The sequence below is a fragment of the Neopsephotus bourkii genome, unplaced genomic scaffold (assembly GCF_033783945.1).
Source record: "Neopsephotus bourkii isolate Nb327-2 ecotype Australia unplaced genomic scaffold, CSIRO-AGI_Nbou_v1 NB_1358, whole genome shotgun sequence".
Lineage (NCBI taxonomy): Eukaryota > Metazoa > Chordata > Aves > Psittaciformes > Psittacidae > Neopsephotus > Neopsephotus bourkii.
The window spans coordinates 4693956-4713899 of record NW_026901837.1 but is presented as its reverse complement, the minus strand read 5'-3'; the positions used below and the strand labels follow the sequence as shown (position 1 = coordinate 4713899).

Below are 19944 nucleotides of genomic sequence, written 5' to 3'. Positions count from 1 at the left end.
TGGGGTGCTGACCCCTTGGCTGGAATGGTGCACATTAGTGTAATTATACCCTGACTTTATCCCAGAACAGAGCAAGAGTTGCTGCGTTGTCTTTTTGAGATTGTAGTCATAAAATTAAGTCAGCTGTGGGAAAAATATTCAGCTCGCTTTCATACACACTGCAAGCCTTGTTACCAGGGCCTCACAAAGCATCTCTTGAAAAAGGAATACAAGATTCTCTTTGTAAATAAAAGTTCATAAGTCTGAGGAATGAAGTCATTTTCCAAAATCACAGTGAACGATACTCTTTTTCACAAGCCGAAGAGAGGCTGAGAGGTGGGCTTGAGGGAAAGGATCTGAATGAAGCATGTTAGAGAAACCACTTAAGCCCCATTAGCCCATGGCACAGTCAGGCTGTCTCCCTCCTCTTCCTCCTCCTCCTCTTCCTCCTCCCACCCACAGCTTCCCCACCCCCATGCCAAAAGAAAAGGTTGGTCTAGCATGGGGTTTTTTTAATAAATTTGGCACCTTTCTGCCTTACACTGAATAAACTGGAGATGTTAAAAAATAAACAGTCACGAGAGGCAATGCTTCACGTGGAGCAGTCGGATGGAGCTGAGGGGGAGGGGGGAGGAGGAAAGGGTGACTTCACTTTCTGAACGGCAAAGTTTGAGTGGGAGGGTCTCGACGCGAAAGGTAAAAAAGGGAATGATGTGAACATGTGAAGGAAGCCAGAGCACTGAGCAGAGCGTCAGTCTGTATCCTGACAGAGGGAGATAAGGTGGCTGGGGAGCCAGCGGTGCTTTCCTGGAATACAATCTCTGTTTGACACTGCTTAAGCACTGCCCATCTGTATGTTATTGTGCTGGAGCCTCTGGGGAAAAAGAGGAGCCACAGGCACAGAGAGTGAACGAGAGAGGCAGCAAAAGCGCTTTTCTTCCCTTCTTTTTTTTTTTTTTTTTTTTTTTTTAAACTTTTTTTCTCCCCCCCCTTTAAATCAGGATCTGATTAAACTGCCTTGAAGTGCCACATCTGGAAACTGAATGCTGAAAGAAAGTTAAAATAACTGAGGCACCACTAAGCCAAGGGGGGCTGATTGCAGAAGAGGGTAAACAATTACTGAGACGCTAGAAGACCACTGCTGGATGTAAGCGGAGGAAATGGCTTTGATCTCCGCCTGGCCCTTCGTTTCTCCTATATTATTCTTTTTGAGATGCTTCTCCTCCAGCACAGCCTCAAGTGAGGGAGGCGTTTTTCAGTTTGACATTGAAGGTAGCTCAGCGGTCAGCACGCAAGAAGCCACTGTTATCAGAGGGCAGCAGCAGGCAGTAGCTACTGGAAGTTGGGTGCCTTTTGCTGAGGTACAGTAACTCCCTTCTCTCTCTAGTGTCTGCACTTTTCTGCTTTCATCTGTCTGTGCTGAAGCTCCCATCTGGTTAACGTTAGCTTAATCATTTGATCCTTAAAGGGATACTGGAGGACTTTTTGCGGGGGGGTCTGAGATGCTGCATTTCGGGGCTGGTGAGATACAGTTTAGACTTCAAAATGTACACATGCCCTGCCTGCTGTGATTAGACAGCTGCTATACTTTGCAGTGAGGCTGGCTAAGCATGTCTCTGACTTTCCTGCCAACATAACTACACAGGCCTGACCAAACAGAGCTATTTTACAAGGGTTAATTGTCACAACACTTTTCTGCTTGCCTTGTTGTAGTTCCTGCAACTGTACTTCACTTAATCTTCAGGAAAAATCTGTACTGTGAAAGTTTGTGCTTTTACATCTGAATGTCATCCACCTCCAAAATCTGAAGTTCCGTTTCGCTGTAAGAGCAGGGATAATAAATCAAATGTGTGTAAGAAACAGTCTGCAGAGAAAACACCTGCAGAGATTTTAAGACTTCCAAAAAGTATGAGGTTGGGATAAGTGACAAATGAAATCAGAGAGATATGAGAAGCAGTCTGACGGTGGAAAATTTTCCTGTAAGCTCTGTGTTTTGGGATTGGTTGATATTCCTCATTCTAGCAAAGCTGCATGGGGAATAGACTGCTCAAAATTACAGCTTGAGAAAACAATAAATTATTCCAGCATACACTGGGAATGGGGGACAGTAATGTCTCATGCGTGGGAGATGCAAAGTATGAGGCAAATTGAGTTACACAAGGTCATGGGAAGGGAAAGCATAGTTCTTCTAGCATAACATCCCCAAATGAGGTGAGATTAGCGTAGCCATGTCACTGTGACAGCATCAAGATTGCAATCTCTGATATCACACGGCAAATTCTCCCCTTACACTCCAGTCGCCAGAACTAACAGCCATGGAAATAAGTGCATAAACCTTTCAGACAGCCAGGGCTACTGCAGGGGTGAGCAGAGCCCATCTCCCTGCTGCAGCAGATCCAAACAGGTGGGCAGCCTCGGGAAACATCTGCCCACTCTGCCAGGGACTTGGTGGGAAACATAACCTGTGTGAGAAAACTGGAGGCTAAACCCTGCTTTTCTCAGCACAGGGGCTCTCAACCATCCCGGACTTGGACAGGCTCCATGACAGGGGATGCAAAACTGCCGTGGGATCAGCCCCAGGAAGCTGCATTGCCACCTGTTGCTTACAACAGGGAAAGTCCCTCAATGAAATGCCTGATTAAAGAGCTGGACGGGTTTTGTAGCTGCTTTTCACCGGATAATGGGCATAAGTGATTATCAGCCTTTCTCAATATGAATGGGTACTAAGGTTTTCCCAAAGACAAGAGTTCACATTGCTTCACTTTGATATATTTGACTTCACTTTGGGAAAGTGCTATGAGATATCCTGGACACTGCAGAGGAATGAAATGTTAGTCTAATTCACCCCATTTCAGTCCTCCCTGAAGTTTCATTTGTGCAGTCCGATCCTTTCAACTAACTGGTGTCTGCTCTGGCAGTATGCTTCAGCCACTGCAATGGCAGCATTTAGACCCTGGATCCCATGTTATGAATGAATGATGCTGCCTGCTATTGCCACACCGTGCCCTTTGGCTGCAGGATATTATGGTTTCATGAGGAAGGGAACAGGATTTCATGCCCTTTGATAGCTGTAGATTCACCTTACTATTGCATCTCAGGGTTATCTCCATAGCAGTTTCCAAGGAGTCCCAGTAGAATGCTCTTTTGGAACAGGGCAGATTTCTCACAACACTGAAGAACCTGCTTAGCCATTGATCCAGATACACAGCTGGTAACATGAGCTGTGGAATCAGCTCTAAAGCCAGAGGTTGACATAGGTTGCCAGAGAGTGATGGCCTGGTAGTCTCTCACCCAAGGAAGGAACATTTCTTTTGGTCCTCAGAGAGTTCCCACAGGCCACCTTCCCCTGCCTCAGCCCCAGCAACAAGGTTTATACCAGTAGGTTTGAATTAGATTCTTTCGAAGTCTCAGTTCTTAACCCGCAGCTCACAGTAAACCGCAGAGTAAACTCCCTTACACAGCGTGGTTTGATTCAGCTCCTTCGGCTAAATATTGACTCAGGCCTACAACTCTCCCAAGCAGACAGAGGCTGTTAGTCACATTGAACAGTGCCAAATTATACAAAGGGTCAGATTTGCAAGGCAGAGTTACAGAGCAAGGTATGGGGCTTCATTGTGGTCTGCGGTACCAGTCAACCACAACGCAAAACATGCCACTGTAAAGCTGGAGCATAGATCAGGGCACTGAGAGACTGTGGCGCTTCAGGGTGCTGAACAGCATTTGCTCCACACATGATTCTGCTCTACACAACATCTTCAGAAATCTGTAAAGTCTAAGACAGTGCTGGTGGGAGTTTCCAAGCTGTAACTGGTGGGATGCTCTTAAATCCTGGTAGCAGTTTGGTATTATGACCCTACAGAAGAACAGGAGATCCAATTAGTGTAAATACATTTTCCTTTCCTGTGTTGGGCAACCCTAAATTTAAAGAAACTGGGAGAAGTGGGTTAAAAATTCAGAGTTATTCTTAATGTGGAACTTTCTGTGCTTTCGATTAGAATGAAATCATCCTACCAGCAGAAAGAAGAAGACTAAATACATTTTCAGTGCTATGCTAATATAGTGTACCCACTCACAGCATTTGAGTTGGATTTCAGGCAACACCCAGTAGCTTGGTGCCCTAGTTATTAATCAATATACAATCCAATACAACTAAATTAGGCATGTAAACTGTTCCTAAACTTTTCCAATAAGAATCAGGCACTATCTTCACATATAAACCCAAATTCCCCATATAGTGATGCAGGCACTAGGTTTCTAAAGTCTCTAATACCTAACGGTCTCCCCTTAAGGCCCTCAAAGGAACCTCTTCCTCTGTAAAAACTATACTGTGTACTCACTTCAGGACAGCTTTAGCAATTAGCTAAAGTCTGGGCCACAGTATGTAGATGTTTATATTAACTGGACTAGATTCCGCTCAATGAAATGTCATGTTACCTGCATAATGAGTAGTGGTAGTGACCATCATCGTATGAGGTAGCTACCCCTCTGCCTCTGTTTCAAGAAGAATGCTTATAAATTTATGAAAATTATTCAGAAAAGTATCATGAAAAGGATTACAGTGTTAGGATTTGGAAGGTAGGTGAGAGACTCTACAATCCAATCTGCTTAGCTCAGAGGGAGGTTAAGAAAAAACTTTGAACTTATTGTGTAAGCACAAACACAGGCAAAGAGAAATAAATATGCTCACTAGTCTAACAGATGAAGGTCTCACCGTATGAAACAACTGGAAACTGAAGGTAACCCAGTTCACACTACAAGTTAATTACAAATTTTAATTTCAAACATAGTTAAGCACTGAAGACTATCCAGTTGTATTGGATTGTCGATCAAGGGGCAGATCAATATGAAAAGCACTTTCAAATACCCAGGGGACATGGGGGAGATGTTACAGTGCTGAATCCTGATCTGTATGGGGAGACAGTGAGAAAGAGAGCGAGCACAAACCAATGGATCCAACTCATTAGTGTAACCCAATTGCCTCTGGCAGCATAAAGTCAGAGACTGATTTTTCCAAATAAGGATAAAGTATCTTACAAGGAAGATTCATCAGGGATGGAAGCGAAGGATTTAAAACTGACAGACAGTGATCAAATGAAAGCAAACAAGCAAGTGGCAAACATCAGAAATCTTTGGTTTGGGGCTCTATTCATTAGCTTGGACATAGCAGAAGGAAAGGGAGTGGTTTTGATGAAGCACAGAGTTAAAACTGAAAACCAGAAGTAACTTCTGAGAACAGTTATATCCCACTGCCAAACATATGCCTTTAAAATAAGAGGCAGGTCATACATTACCATTTCAGTATGAAGCCTGCCACTGTCAACATTTGTGTTTATAAATTCCACTGGCATGATGGTTTTAACTATTTAGGTGTAGACTTTGTTCTCCAGAAGCAATAAAGTTCCTTACAGACTGAGGTGAGCATAAACAATGGTACCAGACTTCAAATACTAAGGAGCATGGCAAATGATTCCCTGTAATTCATGTTATACATCACTTACTTTAATGTAAAATGAATTTAAGGTGACATCCAGAAAAAAACCTCTTTTGATTCTGCTATCAAAGATTAACTGAGGTCAAGAAAATAGCAAAGAAATACCAGTATAGATGAGTGTGGGAAGGATTAGTGGAAGAAAGGGAAGACAGACATTCTGTGGAGACACTTGTCAAGCAAGGAAAGATAATTTCAAATGTCCTCTATAGAAAGGAGAAATGAAGCAAATAGTAAGAAAGGACGCAAACTAAAGCACTACAAAGAGAAAGGAGGAAAAAATTAGACCAAGAATGAGATAATCAAGAGCCTTAAGAGTAAAGTAACTGGGACAGAAAAGGAAGCCTATTCGTGCAGAGTGAAGGAAGGCATGATATTGTTGGACAGATGGAAGAGGAAAACTGTTTGCAGTATAAGTGGTTTTGGTTCAGAGGAAAGGCAGAGAGACAAAAGAAGTCCTTTAAAGGAAATAATTATCATAGTCAAGTCAAAATTAACCATTTATTATAAGAGAAAGTAAGAGGCAGAACTTATCTGCTGGAGCTTTCTTGTTAAAACTACATGTTTGGCAATCATTTTTTCCCACCTGACTTCTACCAGAAGCTGCTGGCCTAAGTGTTTAAAAGCAAGAAACTGTATCTGAGGTGCTTTCTTTCTGGTTCTCTAAAGGGATAAGCAATAATTAGCACAGGACCTGTGACAAACTCACCTCTCTAAAATGGATCACATTAGATACATAAAAAGAGAGCAATCATAAGTCCCAGCCACTTGTTAACAAAAACTCAAACTACCACTAAATTGCCTTCACCCCCTTGTCCATAAAGGCTGTAACAGAAAGTCTTGCACACTGTTTTGAGAAACCATAGTTTGATCCTTAATTGTAGCATTAATCTGTTTAAAACAAAGTAGTACTAAAAGGCAGCAACAGAAGACCTAATGCTGTAGTGTGAGCCAAAAAGGGGCTTAGCTTAACAAAAACTTTTATATTTTTTAAGCTAATGGGAACTGCATCTACCTTTAAAAAAAACATGTCTTTAAATGAATTTGTTTCAGACTTTTGAGGTTATGTTAGGTTAACTCCCATAATGCTTAATTTGGATTTCTAGCTGCTGGTTTTTTTTTGGTACAACAAGGTTATGTTCTGAGAAACATCTATTAGTGGGGAGGAAGTTTTACTGCAGATGCTTGTGATTCCAGCTCAAGTTTCTCATCAAAGCTTTAATGAAAATCAGCTGCTTGGTGTAACGTCGCCAGACCCAAACCTTTTAAATTGTAGGAAGCTGAAGCAATTGGAAGCACAAGACACAGCAGATGGATAGTGTGAAATGTTCTCCATTTCAGGAAGGTGCATAAAGCACTTGCAAGAACAGCGCAATTTAAACTCCACCACTGTGATTTCCCACAGAGTTTTGGGCAAGTACCAGCAAAGTGCCCTGAAGAAGCTTCAGGGCTGTGAAAACCAATAAAAGGCATTTCATGACCACTCTTATTCATGACATGGGAAGCAAGAAAGGAAAAGTCCAGTTTTTCCAGAGGGCATGAGAAGCTATAAAAGAATTGGTTTCTAAAGAACTTGTCCTGATTGAAACTGATAACAATTAGAACTCCTAGTGTTCAAGAGCTACGTAAAATAGGTCTATCTTCTGAGTAATAAATAACCAGCCACTGACAATTTACAGTTTGCTTCTGGATGTACATTTCAGACACCAAAATATAGATACCCTTGGTTTCTATATTTTAATTAGTTCTCTTGAACATTTGGATCCAATCCCAGTTCATTTTCAGACACCACCATGAGCTGGGGATGTTTGGGTTATGCATCCTAATGCAAGATTCAACAACTGCTGAATTGCTGTATAAAAAGCTGTTAGAATGCCAGAGGTTTTGAAATCTAATTCTTTGTCGTTAAATGTTCTCAAAGAGATATTCCTAACTATTAGTCAGGATACATACAGTGCTTATTTTGCAATGCAAACAGAGATTGACTAAAATGCAGTAAATATGATCTGGCTTTGTCATTCCTGTATAAGTGTATTGCACAATTCTTTAGAGAGTTTTTTCTTAAAATAAATATTTAAGAAATACTAGAAATACTTTTTTTTCTTTTAAGACAAACCAGCAAGAAATGGTGCTAAAACCCCAGCATTCAAGAGCCAAAGTATAATAGAGGGTCGTGAATAGTATTTTAGAAATTACTATTCCAAATTTACAAGTCTAAAGAACTAAAGATGTCATTTTTAACAGGAACTAAAATACTGTATTTTAAGTCTTGACACGTGGAAGCCAGGGGTCATAGGAAGAACTGGCACACTCAGGTGTTAATTTGAAACATAACTGAATTGGATAAAAAGACTCCACCTGCATGAACAACTTCCAATATGATCTGTAAAAGCAGTCACTTTAGCTGAAACTGTAAGGCTCTGAGTCTTTGACTCTGTCTTCCCAACAAAAATTAATAGAAATGAACTTGTTCAGGCTTTCACTGTTGGCATCAGGTGAAAAAAAAAAAAAAAGATACACTGAAACAGCACCTAAACCGGATCATTTCAGGGATGTGCGATACCCTCTCACCACCCTACAATGCATCCTGTTAGCGTCGCATGAACAGCCTCTGAGCAGCTAGAGACGAGCAGGCTTTTCTGACAAGCCTAATGCGAGTTCAACATCTCCTAGGGCTTCCCACTGTAGTTTTTCACCTCTGAGCCTGTATGTTAGCCTGCGGAAAGCCACAGAGAGCCTGCCATTCATGACTTTCTTATGCTGTGCTCCACAGTCCAGTGGAGCACAGTACAGTGCTCCAGGGACCCTTCCTCGAAAGCACTCTGTGGAAGCAAACATTTGCACAGAGAAAATCTGCACCAGTATCCAGAAAAAGAAAATAATAATAATAATAAAAAAGAAATAATAATAATAAAAAATAATAAAAATAATAAAAAAGAAAATAGCAAAGGAGCTGGCAGGGCAAAACACACACAGCCCTCCCTACCCAGGCTGTTTAAAATACTGCGTGTCCCAGAAAAGCTAACACAGCCTGGCCCGTTGAGGGTTAGCAAGGTCTCCAGAGCACCAGCACCTGGCAAAGATCCATTCAGGAGGGAGGTGGGCAGGTGTTAAAGGTCTAGACACAGTGTAAGGTCAGAGGGGATTTGTGTGCCCTGCTCAGCTCTTTGCAGATCTGTGGTTTTCTGTGGCTCCCTACTTCCCATTAATGCCAAGGATTGTCTTCAGAGGCTCAACAGAACTTCTAAGTCACCAGCTACTTTCAACACGGCTTTGAGTGATGGATTTCTATGAGGGATAAGGAAATAAACTGTTGTTTTTTTCTCTTGATATATCTACTCTTCCCCTTCTTTGAGCCAACAAGTAACTAATTTCTTCATTATCAGACTATGCCTATGATGAAACAAGCCAGAAGCCGAGAGGCAGTGGGAAATCAGGGCAGGTTATCTCTCCTCCCAAGCCCTGGCTTTTCCTCTCCCCTTTCAGAGCACAGCCTCTGCCCACCTCCATTCTGGATGTAAGGCATGTAGTGCAAAGTTCACCATGTCAAGCTGCCTCACTTCCTTCCCACACATCTGTAAAGCCCTGTGATCATCAAGGGGGAAGCCCTTTTTCTGAGAACCACCCAGAAACACAGCACCTTCTCATCAGCCATCCCCAGCAGCTGTCTGTTTTGTCCACTTAGGCTGATCTTGGGAGGGAGAGATGGATGAAACTGTTTCTCTTGATCTTTCAAGACTTTCATATTGGCTCATGTTTCATGCTAATGAGCTTTTAAATTGATGCCACAGCTACTGGTCAAGCAAAGTCTGTCAAGTATGTCTACTGTGATTCCAACATTTCAAATAGCTGCAATATCAAACCACTCTACTTGAAATCTGGGGTAGGAGAAATTGCTGCAAAAGGGAAATCAAAGGAATCTCCATATCTACCCTCTTGGTTTTAACAGTATCCCATGAGCACAGCCATACCTGCTTTAAACACTGCTTTCCTTTTTTACTCCTTACCAGTTTTTGTCTCTATCTGAAAATCTCTCAGGGAGTGCTGTAGTTTGTTAACTGGTTGTGCCTCACTTATCACAGGGACTCAAGAGGAGAAAGTATGACTCAGAATGCACATTTCATGTGAGCCTTTTGTAGGGACTGGGTGGAGGTTGATTAATGAGGAAACAATGCAGAATTATTTATCCCTTTTCCTGTAAATTGAGTAAACTTGGCACTTTGTTTGAAAGAGGATGATCAAACAGCTACCTTTACAACTGTAGATTTTCAACAATGAGCATCTGTAAGAGCAAGTTTTTTTAGTGGCTGTAGTAAGAAGTACATTAGAGAAAAGGCTGGTATTAATCTCTAATCCTTAGCCAGCTTGTAGACAGCTAAAATGTTTTAGCCCTCCCCCTTTCTGGAGAAGAATGCCTTTTAAGCAGAGGCTTTGTCTTTCCCACTGTATATGGAAAAAATGACTATTCACTTCCATGGAGAATGCCTAGCTGAGAAAGTTTATATTGGATCCAACCCCATCTCTGCTGCTGAATGGCATTTTGTTTTCCTCTTGGACTGGGGAAGGGGTAACAGCCTGAAAATGTTTTCAACAGAGGAATTTTTAAAAACATTAAATACAGTTAGTCAAGCTAATAGACAATGCTATTGCTCTGCATAAAGCTATCTGGCTTTCAGCTGTTGCTTGTTTTTGGGGCAGTCACCATCAGTCTGTCACTACTACAGTGAAGACATACACAAGCTCACTCAAGGAACAAAAATATAGAGTGAGAGTGAGCTGGGGAGGGGGTGCCTTGTCATTCTTCCCTGTTCCCATGCTCTGCTTTGCTTATAGATTTGGGATTACCCATGTGCAATTAGCTACCTTCACTCTCTCTCCAACTGCTAACTCTACTATGCTACAGGGAGAAATGTAGGAGGTGGCTTTTGCTCTATATCTTCCCTATCAGCAGGATTTTACCTAGAATTACAGCAACTAGCTTCTGTCTCCCTAGGTTTAGTTTCAGCCACATCTGAGTTCTTGGTCTAAAACTTTGGGAAGATGGTTCCATCAGCATCCTAATCTGTTCTTTATTATCATCAAAAATAAACTTCTAGTTTGAAGCTGATCAGTTGATACTTCTCAGGTGATATATAAATATCCCCAGTCATCAGGGATAAGTCATCAGGTGAAGTTTTCATATTAGTTGTTACGAAGTTAGGGCCTTGCCCTGTCTCCCTTAAGGCAAACACAATGTTTTCAGTAAATTCAGAGAGCTCAAACCCTCTGTGTATATAAAGGATGGGGATCTTACAGAGTTAAGTTGTTCCTTAACGCAGCAAAAGTTTGAAAACCAGACTTAATTCAGACATCAGATATATTCTCCAGCAGTTGCAGACTGGCCAGGCACAGTGTGCGTGGCTCCAGACCAGATACAGCCTTGTGTTCTTAGGTGGAAGCATCACTGAGGATGCAGACACAAAGAGACAGTATTGAGATCCATGCACTGGGGATGACAGAAAGGACACTAGTAACAGAAAATAAGGCTTCATTTGTTTCATCACTCATTGAACAGTTCATTTACTGAAAAACATTACAGATTCAAAACCGGTGACATTAGATTATTCGGGGGTTTTATGCCTGAAGATTCAAACTACTGAGCTTCACAGAAACACACCCCTGAAGCTTTAATGAGCATTTCATATCCTAGAAAACCCCATTATTATATTAAGTTGCCAGATCTACGGGCAAATGGGAGTAGTGAGACTTTAATTTTCATTGAACCTATCTCATCTTGGAATTAAATTTAAAAAATAAGAATAAGAAACAATATTCAGGTTTTCACCGAATTATTGTTTCAGGAAGAAATACTTTGCTTTTACATTTGCAAGCTAAATTAAAAACCCAGAAAGCTTGTTATTATGTAACTCACATAATTGCTTTAGTTTGTAATCTCATTACATGCAATTAGAATCTGTCAAGATAAGTGGGTAATAGAAGATTACCAGCATTGTGCCCAAAACTCCTCACCAACTTCTAGGTAATTCTTAATTTATAACATCAGTGGAGCTCTGGAAGTAATGAATATTTCACTGTTAACAATGTCAGAAATTTAAGACAACAAAAAGTGAATTTAATGTACTACACCAAGACTAAGCTAAACAATGTGTTCCTCTCAGAATGAAGATGAAATTTGAAATTGAAAATGGCTACTTTCCATGGGGATTCTGCCCTTGAAACAGTAAATACTATAGAGTGGCTTTTTGTATGCAGACAGTTCTCTAACAGCTGTAGTGTCCTATTAAATGGTGTCATTAACTGTCTAACTATGGGGTCACACACTGAATTAATTTCTTCAGTAATAATAGTTAGAATGTGACCTTTCTAGTTCAGAAGAATTTGATATTGTACACCAGAGGTAATGGTGGCTTATAGAAAATATAAATAGAACGTGGAGGCCTAATGGGAAGCTGGTGAGCAAGGTTGTTTGTTTTTAATCCTCTGAGTTTGTTAGGCTTCAAAGTACACATAAATTTAGTAAAAATCAAAGAAGAAGAAATAAAATTACAGATCAGATGTCTGCTTTTGTCTGACTGCTGTGTAGTTCCTCATGGTGTAGAGCAGGACTCTTGTCCATCTCTATGATGACTTTGATGGTAAAACATGCCTGTCCAACAGGTCAGTCATTAACTTCTGAGAGCCTCATTCTCCAGGGAATGACAAAGATCCATTTGAAATGTCACTTCATAGGAATTTATAGGTTTAAGTACAAAGACAATCTTGAATTTGCTATTACTCAAAGTCTGGGAATTTGAAATCAATTTATTTCTTCAAATGATAACTTAAGCTAGAGAGAAGTATGACAGCTCTTAGAAGGGCCATCAGCAGGGCATTTTAATTTTTAAATTAGTTACAGTTTAACTCTCTGGTTGGAAGAACTCACGACAACCTCCCCTATAGCCAGTCTCGTCTAGGAAGATGCATGTAGCAAATTAAGAGAAATGAACAGGGCAGGTTAAAAGGGCAAGTTATCAGCAGAACCAATGTTATTTGTACCCTCAGTAAGAGCTCCAGCTCTTCATTTTGTTTCCTCAAGAAGAGGGAAATGTTTTAATCACTGTATCCAATAAAAACAAATGCCATGAAAGATATTTTAACAAAAACAACTACATCAAATATATTTCTCCATATTCACATTTCCTTCCTCTTACGAATTAAAGAAAACAGATTTTCCTTAAGCATCTTAAAAGCTCCCTTACAAAGTTGGTTTCAACCTTTTATGTAAAATTTTAACACTGAAATGTATTTTTATTTTTTTTTTTTTTCCCTACCCTCTTTGACTAATCCTTTTCATATATCTGGTATGCTTTGGTAATAAATTCTTGCAGGTCACTCATAAAAGTTGCCCTTAAATACCAGAGAGTGGTTTATCCCTTAGAAAGAATGGAGCAAAAAAGTGGGAAAGAGCACAATGCCGAGCAGTGCTGTGAATTTATGCAAATGGCTTTAAAGCACGGCTGTTTAGCTGGAAGCCAAAAATGTTCTTTTAGCACTGGATTAAAAGGATTGGAAGTCTTGGATCCAGCAACAGCTTTATATTTTCTGCAAGCACCTGAAACAAACAAATCATGACTACCAGAAATGTCTGCTCACGTGAGGATATTCATTATTCTTGATGATTCTGAGTAGTTCTCCTAAAATACATGAATTAAAACTTAAAACAGGGGAAGTTTAGATTAGATATAAGGAAGAAGTTCTTTACTATAAGGGTGGTGAGGCACTGGAATGGGTTGCCCAGGGAAGTTGTGAATGCTCCATTCCTGGCAGTGCTCAAGGCCAGGCTGGACAGAGCCTTGGGTGGCATGGTTTAGTGGGAGGTGTCCCTGCCCATGGCAGGGGGGTTGGAACTAGATGATCTTAAGGTCCCTTCCAGCCCTCACTATTCTATAATTCTATAATTCTACATATGGACATACTCCCAGCCAACCAGCTATAAGTGGCCCTGCTTGAGCAGTGGGATTGGGCCAGATGACCTCCAGAGGTCCCTTTCAACCTCAACCATTCTGTGATTCTGAGTATCCATTTATAGTTACTGCATTTTACAAATCAAGAAACTGAGTGAAAAAGTAATGTTCGTGGTCACACAACAGATAAGCAGAAGAATGTGTTTTCTTGAGTCCCAATATCCTTTTGAACGTAGTTAGGGACAGAGTAGCTAATGCACAGAAACAAGGTGATGAGTTTCTTATCTGTTCAGCAGGAACATTTTACGTTAATTTCAAATAGCATAATGAAACTATTGCTGTGAAGATGTTAGTAGATTAGAGGTGAAAGGTATGTCATAAGGTTGGTGAGTGACCAGAACCAGGTGCAGGGAAAGGCAAAGCGGAGGAGTAGGACAAATTGAACGCAGGACAGGGAGGACATGAGCATGAGTAGAGAACACAGCAACAGCAGAAGGGCTGTGGGAGCCAATGGGGGCAGGTGGAGATCCACAACCCATCAGGGTAATGTTCAGATGCTCCATTAATAGAAACAGCCCAAGAGAAGCTCAGAGGCCTCTCCCAAGAAGGGCCAATGAACAACCATCTCATCTGGTTGGCATTTACTGTAAGACTGTTTAAATTACATTCAAGCCTTGTTGCCAACAAGAGAGACATATAATATAGACAAGACTAAAAGGTAACCTATAAATAAAAACTGGAGTGAATGTGTGCTATATATATAAACTGAGGAGCCATGGATTTAATCAATGCCTCACTATATATAAATGGACCTATTGGAACATTCTGTCTGCAGCAAACCCTTCACTGCTACACACTGTGCTTTTGAGGATATTGTAACTGCCAAATCTCTATCCATGTGATCATTCTTTCTCTTTTGGCAAATTCAAATCCATCCAAATTTTGGAGACATGAGAGCTAGAAGAAATTTATACAAAAATTATTTGCTATTATACAGTTATGTTTGTAAAGAAGTGGCAGGGTTAAGACAATGACAGGACAGTTAGGCAAATACCAGTGCTGTTATCAAATGCTTGTATATAAATGTCCAAAGGACACCTTATAGAAAGTGCTCTCTCTCCTGCCTCAAAAATTCAGAACAAAACAAGGCATGGAGAATTTAATCCAACAAATTTTATTGCAAGTCACACACTTCACATGGGATCCCTAAGATCATCAGATCCCTTGTTCATATGGCCTATCGTAGTTAGATCAAATGTAGTGGTAGAGATGGGTCCTTTTAGCAGGTTGGAGGAGTAACAAAAATCAAAGTGTTTAAATACATCCATCTGTTACCTCAACCATTTCAGCTGTTGAGGGGCAGAGCAAACCCCCTCAAGCTTCTCCCATAGCAGGTATTACAGGAAAAGTGCAGAGCTTTGCTCTGCATTTCTTGATTACACATTGCTGGTGATCTTGTGAACAGTCTAGTGTTTATGTGTGGAACATATGAGGATAAAAGCTGCAAAGAAGAGGAGGAATGTCAAATAATATTCAAAGCAACAAATAATATTACAAGCACTGCTTTCATACGTTTATCACTGACAGCCTTATCCTTTTGGAAAACAGGAATCAGGAGTCTGGTCATACAGAGGCGTCTGGCAGCATCTGATGCTGGGCTCAGTGATTTGTTATCTCCTAGTTATGAAGTGTGGAAAGACAGTGTTTCATGGTTAGCTAGAACAAATAGGAAAGGCAGGTTACATACGGATGCACACTGCTTAGATATCATATATGTACCTGTAAAATACATATTCTCTTCTGGGTACAGACAAAACCAGCATAATTCAAACTTTTATCAGTTAATTTAATCCCAAAACTTACTTAACAGTGTTTCTCAGCTGTAGTCAATATTTGGTACAATATTTTGTATGTTTGTACAATATTTGGTACAATATTTCAGCAAGAGCTGGTGAGCTATTTCCAGTGAGTTCTTCACACACAAAAATGGAAAAGTCTAGGTGTGAAGTACGCTGTACCATCACACTGCCTGGATGAGTGGAACATTGGCTAGATAAGATGTGAGATGGGGATAAAAGCTTTTGGCAGTTCATCCAGTGCCAGAAACAGGGCTCCATCTCCATAACTTAAAGGTATGTCCATGTAGATGATGCAAAACCAGAGCATTAATTAGTAAATACCCTGTCAGTCTAGTAAAATGAATCTCTGATGAGCCTGCAGCTGTCCATGCATTCAGAAAAGGGGGAAATGCATGCAGGTTTTCTGATCTCTTACCTGACACAGTGCAGTTCATAGGTTTTCTAGTGAATGTGAAAGTCCATCCAGTGCTCTGGGACCAAGTCAGCAATCAGCATTGCTGAGCCAGCACCAGGGTCCTGCAGAGAAAATGTGGCTACATACTCTCCCCCACTTAACTTTTGTCCATTCCCAAGTACACACCCCTGCAGTCACAATATACTCCTGAATGCTACCCATACTGAATAATCAAGCCAAAATTTAACCTCCAGCAGTTAAACATCTTTCCTATGGTCAGTAAAGTGTGTGGTGTCTGTGTAAGAGGGCAAAGACCCCAGGGATCCTGAGTGTGCTGCACACCAGCAACATGGTCCACCATGGAAATGCAGTTGCACACAGCACATATGGTACATCCACTGGATTTTATGTTTTGGCAACAAATGGAGAGAGGTTTCTCGTGCAGGTCACCAAAGGCAGGATGGTCAGGACAGTGGAGTGCGGCATTATAGCTCTTTTTGTTTGCAGAAGTTTCCCAACAGACTGAAGGAAATCTAAATCTTTGTGTCTATGCTTATGAATAACATGTATCTGACCTGAGGAATTTGAAATGTCTGTTATTTTGCTCCCAGGGAGCAAGAAGTGGTCAAATGTCCATCAATCTACAACTGGTAGTCTGGACTTAATAGTCCATGTTTAAAAACACTGGAAGTCATTTATGTCCTGAGCTGAAAAGCAGATGTAGAAGTCACAGTGGTGCCTTCAGTACTCTCTTGCTGACTGAAACACCAGTAGGCTCATGTATCTGTCCAAGGTAAAGAAGACTGTTCTGCAGTTAATGATTTCCAGACATGATAAGCCATACAATTTGTGCCTTCCAGAGTGCTTTCAAGCTAGGATGTCCATGGAGTCAAAAGCAGCATTTTTAGTGCAGCAAAAAGCACGACTTTTGGAGGGAACCAGAAAGTGTCCTTAGAATGAGGTCATGCTCTGTTCTGTGCTAGAGCTTTGTTGCATGGTTATCTGGGGAGTTTTACTCTGGTCACCAGCTCTGGAGATTGTCAAAGTCATTCACAGTATCAGAGCTCTTCTTCCGAGATGTATCTACAGTGCTTAACTCCAACCTGAACCAGGAAAAACACGGCAGCACTAACATGATGGCAGGGATCAATTTTTCTCTCTGTTAAATGGGATGATCCTATATTTCAGACATGTGTTAGGCTTGCTGCAGTGAACACCAAGTATTTTGAATGACCATAATGTTTTAATAATAATTTCTTAGCAACTTCTTTCCAAATATTTTCTATGCTGTCCAAAGCCATCAAGTTAAAGCAGGACTGAGCTACTAACAGCAATAAAACAATAAAAATTCCAAAACAACATATCTCAGAGATGGACCAAAAAGATTCTGTTTGGAATACACAAGTATTCAGAGGGGAAGGTGGCACCATTGCAGAGTGATATAATAGACCTCCCTTGGAGAAATACTTGTAAATATCAGAGGACTCATTATCCAGACAACGGGAAACATCCCGTGATCATGATGAGTTAGGCCAGAATCAGCCTAACTCAAATGTAGAAAGAGAACTACTTGGGCCTGTCAGACATCAAGTTTCTGTTAGGTGCATCCACTTTGTCTACATGAAGGCACTGACAGGTAGAGCAGGCTGTCAGGAGCCTTTGAACTTCTCTGGAAGTACAGGGTGTCCAGCAGTTTGGCCAGATCTGCAGCATAGCAGTCATAACCTGGACACTTCTACACAGCGCATCTGACATGTACAATAGGTTTCATGTCCCGGACTTTGCATGCAGTATAGGCACCTACACACAAGCTAGCACTCCAAGTCCCCCTTTGCAGTCAGTAGAAAACAACAGGCACAGCTGACCTACTTTAGGTGCATTTTAGTATAGAAGGAATGAAACCATACAAAGGCTGTCTAGCTGGCTTCTCCCCATGTGGATGTCTCCATACTGATGACTCCCAGCCTGTTGTGGTTTGGGCTTCTTACACACGCAGTCCCGCCGCCCAGCTGTGGAGGCTGCGGGCCAGGATGCCCCCACACTAGCATGGCTACAGCTGTGTTAGCACAGAACTGCACCTGGGCATGGAGGTCCTATGGGGTTCAGCCTGGGAATGTCTTCATGGCTGACACACACACATGCCAGATGATGAGACCTGCTGGATGATGAGAATTCATCATGGTTTCTGTGAGCACTTGCCTGGGGATTGAGTACTTCTGAAAGTGATGACAGCACTGTAGCTGATGGAGACCAGGCGTCTCTTCAGAAAAGAGCCTTACCTATTCTAAGGAAACCAGAGAAACTGAAATAGCAACAAATGTACAGTAGAGGACTGATCTGTCAGACTTTTTTCTTTAATGTTCTGGTTTCCAATAAATAATTACATAAATGAAAGTACTGGTAGATAGTCAAGCAGGAAAATGTCTTTATTTTTAGGAAGGGCAGTAGGCTATTTATCTCAAGTTGGCCTAAGTAAACAGTCTCTAAAAAGGGCTTAGAACTGTGGCTGCCAATTCCAGATACTGCTCATTAAAAGAAAAATAAACAAAAGCAAACATGTTTAGGTTGGGTTTGGAACTGTTCTCAAGAAGCAGAGGGCTGTTGTTTCCATGGCAATGCCATGCACTTTGAGAAGACTAGTCTCTCTTTTAGACACAAGCATTTTAAAGTGAGTGGAGGGTGTTCAGAGTATTCACACAACACCGTAGAGCAAAGGATGGAGAATTTCAGGGAATTAGTATCCTGATGAGCCCTAAAATTGTGTTTGGCTAAACCACTCCTTCCAGAAACTCATTACACCTTATTGCAAAGCTGTCAGAAAAGGCATTGCTCCACTCATTTGTCTGTTTTTTTGGTTTTTTTATCAATGCATTAAAAACTTGGCCTTTATTTATTCATGTGTCCTACTTTTGCAGGTATCTATGGTTGATATCATGCCTGTTATATCAAAGAAGCAATGTTTTTTTCTAATTTCTGTTCCCTGGACTCTAAGGAGAAGCTTGATAATGTTCAAGTAGCGTTTTTTTTATTTAATTCTTACACTCCATAAGAGACAGTGGGGACCTCTGAAGGTCCTGAGACAGTGGGGACCTCTCAGGGTCCTGAAAATGTTGATCAACTTATGCCAAGTGATAAATATAATTATGCAAGTAATTCACAATACATGTTACGGTTCTCCATAGATGTTTCGATTGAGAGGTAGCCTGTCACACCAGACTTCACAGTTCTCACACTAAGACTCCCTTAAGCATATGTCTTCTGACAATACTTTTAGGACCTTTATAGAATAGAACAAACTGCAGAAAACTGGAAACTTGAATGCACAAAAATACTTTCAAAATGAAATGACATGTCCAATGAACTCACTACCCCATTAAGATAATGCAGGTGAATAAGCTGCAGTATGTCAGCTTAGCCAGAGGTAATTATCTGTGTATGTTCTCCACCATCACCAGATGACAGGCAATGAGAAACAATTTAATTCTCTTCCAGTGAAGGCTAAAAGAGCATTATCAGGAACAGTTACTATGACTTGAGTAGCATGCCATAGATTACTCTACAGTTATCAATCTAACCTTTTTGTATATGAAGAAGTTGGAGGGGAGGGCTGTCAGAAACTACAAAAGTTTTTTTGCCTCTTCGCATCAAAAATCACGCTTCTAAAATACTGATGTTTATGCTATGGGATAGAACTTGTTTGTATTTTTTGCAGGTAGGTTTGCGCTATTAGGTTAATTTAGATAATTTTCATTTCACCACAAGTCCATGAGTTTATAGGATTAATCTCTGCCTGGGCAGCAATCACTTTTACTACCCTGAACAGGTCTTTGAAGTGAGAATCTGCTAAGTGATATAATGACGTTTGATCTTTGCTCTCATGTCTGAACATCCATGCTAGCCCAGTAAGGATCCTTCTCAGACCTGGAAGGAAGTACACCTTTTGGCTCTATCTCTAGCAGCAAAGAGCATAACACTGCTGGCCAGCTATAACTAAGTCTCAGCTGACACTAAACTTGTCAGTGACTTGGCAGCTTATGTGCTGTGGCTGCTACTTTGAGTGCTGTTCCTCAGATTCAGTTCCCCAAATGCACCAGCTGTCTCCCCTTTTGCAATGGTCCTGGAGGCAAGCACCATCTTTTTCTTCTGTGTTTGTTTTAGATCAAATGTAATGAGATTCCTGGCCCAAGACTGGTAGGCGTGAGTATAATGAATGTAACAAAGGCTGAAATGTCTTAATGTAGACCAGTTAACCCTGAATCCACATCCCTTCATGTACCCCAG

General features: G+C 41.0%; 1 protein-coding gene across 1 annotated transcript in view; it reads left to right on the top strand.

Annotated features, from left to right (window-relative positions):
* The first annotated feature begins 960 nt into the window (after positions 1-960).
* LAMA4 (laminin subunit alpha 4) overlaps positions 961-19944 on the top strand; it is a 100752-nt gene continuing 81768 nt past the window's right edge. Inside the window, exon 1 of the mRNA XM_061366845.1 lies at positions 961-1340. Coding sequence (XP_061222829.1) covers positions 1140-1340 — 201 coding nt within the window. The 5' untranslated portion in view covers positions 961-1139. The remainder of the gene's footprint in view (positions 1341-19944) is intronic.